The sequence below is a fragment of the Triticum dicoccoides genome, chromosome 7B, assembly GCF_002162155.2.
Source record: "Triticum dicoccoides isolate Atlit2015 ecotype Zavitan chromosome 7B, WEW_v2.0, whole genome shotgun sequence".
Lineage (NCBI taxonomy): Eukaryota > Viridiplantae > Streptophyta > Magnoliopsida > Poales > Poaceae > Triticum > Triticum dicoccoides.
The window spans coordinates 190,867,865-190,878,448 of NC_041393.1; the positions used below are offsets into that span (position 1 = coordinate 190,867,865).

The window sequence follows — 10,584 nt, forward strand, 5'->3', positions numbered from 1 at the left end:
CACATAAATTGCATACCGTTGAAACATCATTTTTGTTTTGTTTTTGCAAAACATCAAGGTTGGTTAGAACATTCACAGATGGAAAAGGTCGGTTGGAGCAAACCATAAATAAAGGACACTGATATGAGCCGAACATTAGGTTTCCTGGTTCTTCCGAGCGAACATTTGCGAAGGGAGGATCAATTTATCGAACGATTCCGTTCGCTAGGACAACCTCCTAGCGCGACCTCAGAAGGCCGGCCAAGACTTTAATTGGGCCTCCCCTCAACCCAACGTCATCATTGCGAAGAACAGAAAAAATGGACAAAAAAAGGCCAATTTTCATGGTGACTACTAACAAGCCTTAGCCCTGGAATTTGGGCTTGATTTTTCATTAGTAATTTTTGCCAAATATGTAAATACAATGCCATCATGTTCAATGGATTAGAACTTAAAACTTAACAATTATGTTTTAAAGCCAAGTCAGTACGAGCAGACCATACCAGTTATGAAACTAAAAAAATGCCAATAATTGAAAAACACATGGATGAAAAACTTACAAATTTATGCGTCAACCTGAGTTGCCATTTGTTTCACATAGAAGAAGATGGCACAAAAAATATTGTTTTTTTTTACATGTGATGTTCATGTAATTTGCCATGGTATAACAGAATTTACCATGCTTTGTCCAACAATTTTCTATGTCTCAAAAAATTAGAGGAAACAATTTTCTATGCGATAAAAGTTTCCTCTAATTTGCCATTCGGGCGAGAATTAGCAAAATCCCGCACCAAACAGAACTACCGGAACGTGGCAACCCTGATTCTCAAAAAAAAAAAAAAGACGGCCTGGCCTGAACCCAAATGCGCACTGACCCGCGGAGGTCTCAGAAGCGACGGCTCTAATCACCACGTCGCCGGAGACGATCGACTGCGGCCATGGCCGCGGCGCGGCGGTGGCGGCGAAAATGTAGGACGCGGGACGCAGTGCTGGCGCTGCTCATCGCCTCGGTGCTCGCGCCTCTCGCGCTCTACAGCGGCGCACCCATCTCCCCCTTCTCCGGCCCCGCCCGTACGCCTCTTTCCCCAAACCCTGCGTTCGCGACAGAGTGCCCACCGAACCCGTCCCTGATGCGTGTGTGATCTTGGTGATCTTCGCAGTGACCGGGAGCGCCTTCGACCGTGATCCCTCCAATTTGGTATGGCCGCGTCTGGGAATTTCTGCATGTTTCAGAAAGGCTTTTTTTTTTGGGACTCGTTTCAGAAAGGCTTTCGGAGGTCGACTGAAGCTTTGCGGTCCTAACGTGTTTCCCTGTTCGTAGATTTCTCGGAATGAGGCGGGGAAGCGCCTGAACGCTCTGCCGCAGGTGAATTTCTTCTTAGATATGCGTCCATTTGTTCTTCCGAAATGAATGTGAAAGGTTGTCATCTGAAGTTTGCAGTGCTGAATATATTCCTAGGACACATTTGATCCTGTACCGAAGGCTGCATCGGATACAGGAGCGAACAATGTAGGCAATCAGGGCACTCAACTGGGACAGAACGGTGGAATTCAGCAAGTTGTCATGGGAAGCAATATAGAGATGCCAGGTGAATCCAGGGGTAGTAAGGACGGCGGTGTGCGCAGTGTAGAAGAGGCGAAGGTGTCGTCACATGATACGAGTATTACTCCGGAGGAGGGTGCTCAGCTCACTAAACAGAGTGGCCTGACCAATTTTGGTGCAGCAGGGGATAACAAAGTTCGTGCAATGCACAATGCTGGAGATCTAAATGCCCATTTGGACAAGGTAATGACTGTTTTCTTTTTTGGAAACTAGAGCTGTGCATACATTCCTGCTCATCAAGTAAAATCTATAGGTGTTACATTTGTACATAAATAACAATAAATTATGTGAGCAGACAAAATCCTTATTACTGGATTAAGTCTAGGCTTATTGAGGCATGGGTTATTACATTCTGTCACTAACAGAGTCATCCTAGGTCAGCATTCAGTTTGCAGTTCCTGCTATGCTGCTGGGCTGGTGGCCTGATGGAAATATCAAATTTTCGTCATGACTAATCTCAAAGTAATCCCTTCAAATTTGAACTAAAACCACGGCAAGTATTTTGGAACGGAGGGAGTACTGTTTGTTTCACTTCTTTGCAGTTCTTATGTTTGTTAGCTTTCCTTCTTGTAGTAACTAATTGTAGGTTCATCTCCTTTCCATTTATTGAGGCAACAAATCCTTTTGGTTTTGTTCTTCCAAATGCTTTCTTTGTAGAAACACTAATTGAAGAGAACCGGCCATTTACTCCCTATTGTGGACTTGCCTATCATTTAGGCTTTGTTATTGCTCTGCAGTCTTTTTTCTTCATCATATTAATAGATAATAAACCAGCGGTGGTGTATTTTAGGAAAAAAAAGAACCTGGAAAATATGATTACGAGTCACTTTTTGAGAGAAGCTTTCTATACCTAGCTTTTCGTGTAATTTATATAATTAATCTGCAGCTTTTAGTTTTCACAGGCTGACAGTATACTTTTTTTTGGCATTAGGTAATAATTTAACCGATAGTGATTTGATTTTCCAGAATGATGAAAAATCATCTCAGCAAATTACAGACTCTACGTCAAAAGAGTCTGGTGCAATGATAACTAGTAGTAATACTAGTTATTCCCCAACTTCTTCAGATAAGACGGTACTTGTTCTTAAGGACCAGTTGAGAAGAGCGAGAAGATACATTGGATTTTTACCTTCTAGAGGCAATCATGGGTTTGTAAAGGATCTCCGAAGAAGGATGAGGGATATCCAGCAAGCACTGAGTGGTACAACCATCGATAGGCAGTTACCAAAGAAGTACTTCTCTTTCTTTGTATTACAAAGTTCTTCACCCTTGGTGTTGAGTGATGATGCATACCTGCTGTTCGGTTACTCTTTTATAGCAAGTGACTGGCTCTTAACTATTTAACCCAATTTTATTGTTTACAGTGTCCATAAAAAAATTAGAGCGATGGAATCGATATTAACAAAGATCAAACAAGTCCATGATAACTGTGCAGCTGCTATTGATAAGCTACAAACAAACCTTCACTGGACAGAGAACCAGCTCGAGGCTAACAAGCAAGAGGCTACCTACACAGCACAGGTAGCAGCTAAAGCTCTGCCAAAGAGGCTTCATTGTCTTGCACTGCGGCTTACAAATGAGTACTATACATCCAGTTCCAAAAATAGGCATTTTCCATATCAAGACAAGTTGGAAGATCCGCAACTACATCACTATGCATTATTCTCTGACAATGTACTTGCCGCCGCTGTGGTTGTGAACTCAACTCTTATACATGCTAAGGTATAGTGCTTGGTGCATAAGGGAGCACGTATAACTAATTAGGTGCTTCTGGATCATTGCAAGTAAACTTATGGTGCAGTGCCATTTTCAGAAAATTCAAATTCGTTTTACATGTGCCAAGTACTAATATCTTAACCTAAATAAAATGCAGAAACCAGCAGACCATGTCTTCCATATTGTGACTGATAAGCTTAACTATGCTGCAATGAGGATGTGGTTTTTGGTGAATCCCCCGGTTAAAGCTGCTATTCAGGTTCAGAAAATTGACGACTTTACATGGCTAAATTCGAGCTACAGTCCAGTTTTGAAGCAACTGGCGTCCCAGTTCATGATCAACTACTACTTCCATACTCCACAGAATAAACCTGATAAAAATCCCAAGTTCCGGAACCCCAAGTACCTGTCAATTCTCAATCACCTGAGGTTTTATCTTCCTGAGATCTTCCCAAAACTTAACAAGGTGTTATTTGTCGATGATGACATTGTAGTCCAGCAGGACTTAAGTCCACTTTGGTCGGTAGATCTCAAAGGCAGGGTTAATGGTGCTGTCAAAACCTGTGGTGAGGTTTTCCATAGGTTTGATAGGTACCTCAACTTCTCAAACCCTCTTATCGCCAAGAAGTTTAACCGACGTGCATGTGGGTGGGCATATGGCATGAACATGTTTGATTTGTCTGAGTGGAGAAGGCAGAATATTACTGCTGTGTATCACTACTGGCAAGAACAGGTGAGTATTCGTGAGCTTCTCAACGATATTTAAAGTGAGCCCTCAACCTTATATTTCGCATGAGCTCCGACAACAAGTAAAACGAAAATTGCATTTCTTTCTTTCCGTATGAGCATTATATATTTGCCATTGATCCCTTTTTTTTTAAGTATTGAACTATGTTGGAGCTGAGTATTTTTTCGCTATTTTGTTCTACTCTTGCCATATATTCCACCAAGGACATGTTTCTCGTTCTGCAGAATGAACATAGACTGTTATGGAAGTTAGGAACACTCCCTGCTGGCCTGGTGACATTCTGGAACAACACCTTCCCTCTCGATCGCTCATGGCATCTCTTGGGCTTAGGATACAAGCGGAATGTCAACCCAATGGATATCGAGCGGGCTGCAGTCATACACTACAACGGAAATCTGAAACCTTGGCTTGAGGTTGGGTTGCCAAAATACCGCAGTTACTGGTCCAAGTATGTCAATTTCGATCACGCGTTCATAAGGGAGTGCAACATACATCCATGAGTTGCTGCTGCGGAATCCTGTGCATAGGCTGCTGAGATGATTTCAGATTTTTTGTAGCTCTGTAGGTTTTCTCTTCCTTGGTATCTACATTATCTAGAGCGTTGGTTTACTGGCTAAATCACAGTGCAAGCAAGTTGTAGCAGGCCTTGTGGAATAAAATGTGCAGTAGAGGCTAGAACCAGCAGTGCTGTAGAGTATATATATTCAAATCTGTAGTAGGTTTGTTCTATTTGTTCTTTCTGATGCTACTGCTTTTTGTAGGAGTGGTAAAAAAGATTAGCATTTCTGTGTCAACCCTAGTTCTGCTTGGTCTGGTCAGCATGCATATATCTTACCCATTTAAGTAGCAAGCCAAGTGCATGAGCTTGCTTGAGGTAAGTTCACACTGCTATTTTCAAAAAAAAAAGTTCACACTGCTCAAGCGATATTAGTATCGTCATGCTCTGTCTAACAGACCTAAACATTAGTAGTTACGATTCCAAAGCTCTCCACCATGGCCATCAATGGCCCTAAAGACAGCTTCAATACGAGTAACGGAGTCCAGGGAGTGATCGACAGCGTTACGTGGCCGGTTTATAATCTGCAAGCGAGACACAGACCCCGTGCTCTACAAATACTGTACCGAGTACCACTAGTACTAGCATCGCACAGCAGCATTGCAGAGTTGCGTGCGTGCGTACGTACAACCGCCACCTAGTGCTGCACGCAACAATGGCGGCCCGCTCGTGCTCGCTCCTCCGCCTTTGCCTCCCGATCCTCGTCGTCGTTGTCGTCTTCGTCGGGCACGCCGTTTCAACGACGGCCCCCCCAGCGGCAGAGGTCCCTGGGCACCGCGGCCGCCCGGTCGCCCCCGACTGCTGGAAGACCGTGATGGAGACGCCCGTGCCGTGCGCGCGCGACATCATCCGGACGCTGGTCCGGGGCGCGCCGCACCTCAGCAAGGAGTGCTGCGTGGTGCTGGGGCAGGTCGGTGAGAGATGCGTCGTCGACGTGTTCTCCCGCCTCCATCTGGGCGCCGCCTACCTACCGGTCTTCAACCGCATCTGTGGCTTGCTCCCCGGTGTTGTTGCCTAGGGCCTATGCTAGCTCCTGCTTTCGAGTATCACACAGGAAGCACTGAACAATGCCATGCACGCAGCAACAACAACAACAAAATGCTGTGTTTTTTTCTTTTCGATTGGAGAATGAATAACGGAATGCTTTGTGACGCGTTCGGTAGTCTGCATGAGGTCCAACCAGGCTCGCGCGATGCAGTTTTGCCCCCTTTAATTGTCTGTCTTGCACCAAAATCTTAACCTGTGATGTTTAAAGCACATTCGGGTCTGATTGAAAAGAAATGTTCGAATTAAGCGTTTCCAGCGAGCGCTATCGAGCTGATCTGGGCAGGTATCGTTGTGCGGTTACATGCGAGTTCGTGCAATCCGGTTGCCTAACCTTAACCTTATGAGTTTGCATGTGTTCTGATGTAATCTCCTCCCTTAAATCTCTTTTACCTAACCCCTTCTAATCTATACAATGGTACTTCGATATGAGATAAACTCTATACCAAAAAGATGCACAACAAAATTGTGGTTTCATTCAGGCGATCGATTCTGAACTTCATGGACTGTAAGTCTTCAGTTTCATGCTAATGTCTGAAAGTTTTTTTTTATGAATTTCGGTAAAAATCATGACACCAGGTCAACTGTTTGAAATTTCCTTTCACCACAAGCTTCACCTCGTTGTTTCACATGATTTTCATGTTGCACATTTCATGTTTCGATAATTGTAGACGAGTAGATCTACATCTCCTTAGTGGACTATACAAATGCATATTTGTGGTCTTTTTAGTGGCACTCCTTAATCTCCTTCACCTACTCCCTTCTAATTTACATTACGGTGCTTTGATTCGAGATAAGTTATACATTAAAAAGATGCACATCAACATTGTGGTCCCATCATATGACCGGTTTGCACATTCATTGACTGTAAATGTTCAAGTCCATGTTCATGTTTGGAGTTACTTTGGACGGATTTTGTCAAACTTGTCACGCACGGTTGACCATTTGAATTTTCTTTTCACTAGTAGCTTCAGCTCATTGTTTCACACGACTTTCATCTTGTACGTTCGATAGTCGTAGACAAGTATATGTGTATCTCTCATTTGTACTGTACTAAGGTGTTTATGTCATGGTTTAGACGAAATTCGGAGTGACTTCTTTCTGTTTTCATGGATAATCGTCAACCTTACCGCATGGACGCTATTTTGTGCTCGGCACCGCCGCCGGCGTCGTTTCCTCTCGTCTTCCTCGCATGGGGCCTACTACACTCACAGCGCCATCTCGCGCACACTGCACTTCTCCTCCCCGTCATTTGCCTCAGTGCCCTCCTCTCCATCCCTTCTTGCGGACTTCGCGTATGGCGACGACACTAGCAACTGGTTCATCGCGTTGCCGACGGGATCACTTGCCTGCGACTCCGTGCTCATCGCGTCTGACATGTCGCTAGCGGCCACCATCCACCCAAGTCACTGATGCACTCTACTGTAACACTGTGTGTCATGTGTGGCTGTTAACTCTTAATCATATCCAGTGTATGCAACCAAACACTATGTAGTGCATTAACCCAGTCAACCAAATGCCAGGGAAAATTACTTCTCTAATGTAGCCAGCCTATATGCAGCCTACCCTTCTATGTGCAAAACATGGTTTTTATCCTGTATTTACTCAGTTAGGCCCAACTGAGTCACAGATGCAAAGAGGCAAAAACGTAGCAGGCCGCCAAACGCGCCCTTGGTGTATGAATCATGTTTTCTTTTCTTGTTGAAAGTTCATTGGGAATCAATCTGAGAAAAGGCTAAGTACAAACGTCTTGAGCAAATAAACTCAAACATCCATCTTTCCCCCCGACGTGTTAGGTTTCTGTCCCCTTAGGCGACGCCAAGGGTGCCACCATATCTCCAACTGTGGGTCGTACTTCTCGCGGGCTCCAAGTGGGAATCCCAGTTTGATCTACATAAAGAGGTGTGGGCATCCTTCCTTGGCTATCGGTTTGGCCGCGAGTAGGCGGGATGGCATCATAACGGTCGTCCACATTAAAGGTGGTAGATGGTAGAGCTAGGAGGAGGGATCAGATGCGAGGAGTAGTGTGAAGTCAAATCAGGGGGAGGGGGAAGGTGCTGATTAGGAATTCTCTCCCTCTATGCAATCTGGTGATAGGGTGAGTGGTGGTTTATAAAATGTATCATATCAGTTAGGAACCCCTTCAACATCTAGAGATAGTACTCAATAGGTGATGCGACACACGATAATGACTGGCAAAAGTAGCGGGCTGCAAGATGGAGCTCCGCCGAGGCCAACAAATATTCTAAGCTGGAACTGTCGACGTGGATCATCCAAGGATAGTTCGCAAGCTTTTATGCTCATTGTAGACTCATGGCCCAAAATTGGTATTTTTGGCGGAGACAAGAGAAAAGGAGGATAGAGTGAAGAATTTGAAGTGGATGCTTTTGAGTACGTGTTTTGTGGTGGATGGTGATGGAAAGGGAGGAGGGGTTGCATTGTTTTGGGATGAGGCTTTATGTAACACCCTGGTTTTTGGTCCTTTCTCCTTTTGCTTTTTCTTCTATTGAATTCTCTGAATTTTGCTCTGATTTTCTTTGATCAACTCGTCTGGACTTAACAAACCTAAAACCAACTAAAACACACCCACACTAGCAACTCCTCACTCATAAAAGTATATCGAGGCCTTCTCAACCAATCCCTAGAGAATCAACAAGTTTGATTGGCTAGAGAGAGAGATCAGGCGAAAATGGAACTTAGAGCAACAATGGAGCTTAGGGATGGAAGAGGTAGTCAACTCGGAGAAGAAGACTCCCCTTATATAGCGATAGGACAAATCCAACCGTTACCCACTTATCCATCCCGTGACATGCGGTACTACCGCACCAGACATGCGGTACTACTGCAAGGGCCTGCGGTACTACCGCGAGGCACTCCGGTACTACCGCTTGCGCGGCAGGAGCCAGACCAGCCCTGTTGCGATGAAGCAAAGAGCGGCAGAACCACCGGAGCGGTACTACCGCTCGCCCTTGCGGTGCTACCGTAAGACAGGGTTTGCCTGGGCTGGGAAGGCACAGACGAATAAAATACTTCCATGGCTACTTTCGCTGAGTTCCGATTTGTGCAAAAATCTGACATGGTACTACCGCATACAGGGAGCGGTACTACCACGTAGGGCACGGATGTAAAAAATTACATCCGCCCCTACTTCCGCTCGTGTTGCTGTGCTGGGCACGAGGCCACAGTTCTACCGCGCCTGGGTAGCGATGCTACCGCAAGGGCCTGCGGTACTACCGCGTCCCCGGCCGGTACTACCGTGGGCCTCTGCGGTACTACTACTCCCTTGAGTAGTACTACCGCATGCCACAGCACAACAACACTATGAGTCCTTCATTTTGCAAAGACATGGATAAACAACGGTTGCTCCAGAGAGGCAAAGGAAAGGTGGTGCAAAGTAATAGACATGTACGTGATGATTCCACCCAAACCTTTCCAAAGCGGACCCCCTCTTAATAGTACGGCTTTCCTACGACTCAAATCCACCGAAAAGAAACGTAGAGAAAACTCCGTCTTCACTAGACTCCGAGGGGCAAAAAATCGTCTTGTGCCTAAACATGAGATATCTGAAATGCTCAATGCACACAATTAGTCCGCAAATGCATTGTCATCAATCACCAAAACCACATGGGGTGAAATATGTGTTGGGGAACACGGTAATTTCAACTATGATCACGCAAGATCTATCTAGGTGATGCATAGCAACAAGAGGGGAGAGTGTGTCCACGTACCCTCGTAGACCAAAAGCGGAAGCGTTTCAATAACGCGGTTGATGTAGTCGAACGTCTTCGTGATCCAACCGATCCAAGTATCGAACGTACGACACCTCCGCGTTCAGCACACGTTTAGCTCGATGACGTCCATCGTGCTCTTGATCCAGTTGAGGACGAGGGTGAGTTCCGTTAGCCCGATGGTGTGGCGATGGTAATGATGATGCTACCGGTGTAGGGCTTGCCTAAGCTCTACGATGGTATGATCGAGGTGTGTAACTGTGGAGGGGGGCACCGCACACGGTTGGGAGAGAAACTTGTGTGTCCTAGGGTGCCTCCCTATCCCCGTATATAAAGGAGCAAGGGGGAGGCCAGCTGGCCCCTGTAGGTGCGCCCCCAAGAGGGGAATCCTACTAGGACTCCAAGTCCTAGTAGGTTTCCCCCAAGAGGGAGAGAGGGGGGAGGAAGGAGAGGGAGAGGGAGAAGGAAAGGGGGCGCCGCCCCCCTCCTAGTCCAATTCGGACCCAAGGGGGAGGGGGCGCGCGGCCTGCCCTGGCCGCCCCTCTCTCTCTCCACTAAGGCCCATCGAGGCCCATTAGTTCCCCCAGGGTTTCTGATAACCCTCCGGCACTCCAGTTTTATCCGAAACTTCTCCGGAACACTTCTGATGTCCGAATATAGCCATCCAATATATCAATCTTTATTTCTCGACCATTTAGAAACTCCTCGTCATGTCCGTGATCTTATCCGGGACTCTGAACAAACTTTGGCCATCAAAAACACATAACTCATAATACATATCATCATCGAACGTTAAGCGTGTGGACCCTACGGGTTCGAGAACTATGTAGACATGACCGAGACTCATCTTCGGCCAATAACCAATAGCGGAACCTGGATGCTCATATTGGTTCCTACATATTCTACGAAGATCTTTATTGGTCAAACCGCATAACAACATACGTTGTTCCCTTTGTCATCGGTATGTTATTTGCTCAAGATTCGATCGTCGGTATCATCATACCTAGTTCAATCTCGTTACTGGCAAGTCTCTTTACCCGTTTCATAATGATTCACCCTGCAACTAACTCATTAGTCACATTGCTTGCAAGGCTTATAGTGATGAGCATTACCGAGAGGGCCCAGAGATACCTCTCCGATACACAGAGTGACAAATCCTAATATCGATCTATGACAACCCAACAAACACCTTCGGAGACACCTGTAGAGC

The 10,584-nt window shown here is 45.8% G+C and overlaps 1 protein-coding gene across 3 annotated transcripts; it reads left to right on the top strand.

The window, feature by feature from the left end:
* The first annotated feature begins 863 nt into the window (after positions 1–863).
* LOC119338309 (probable galacturonosyltransferase 4) lies at positions 864–4,750 on the top strand. Of its 3 annotated transcripts, none has more exons than XM_037610599.1 (8): positions 864–1,050; positions 1,140–1,177; positions 1,301–1,345; positions 1,439–1,765; positions 2,549–2,814; positions 2,947–3,304; positions 3,456–4,031; positions 4,271–4,750. In XM_037610599.1, exons 1-8 carry the CDS (start codon positions 918–920, stop codon positions 4,544–4,546), a joined length of 2,019 nt encoding a protein of 672 aa, XP_037466496.1. In that variant the 5' UTR covers positions 864–917; the 3' UTR covers positions 4,547–4,750. The 3 variants fall into 3 exon arrangements, with proteins under 3 accessions (XP_037466496.1, XP_037466498.1, XP_037466499.1); XM_037610601.1 differs by having other exon boundaries at positions 2,947–3,103; XM_037610602.1 differs by lacking the exon at positions 4,271–4,750 and having other exon boundaries at positions 3,456–4,239.
* Positions 4,751–10,584: the final 5,834 nt, after the last annotated feature.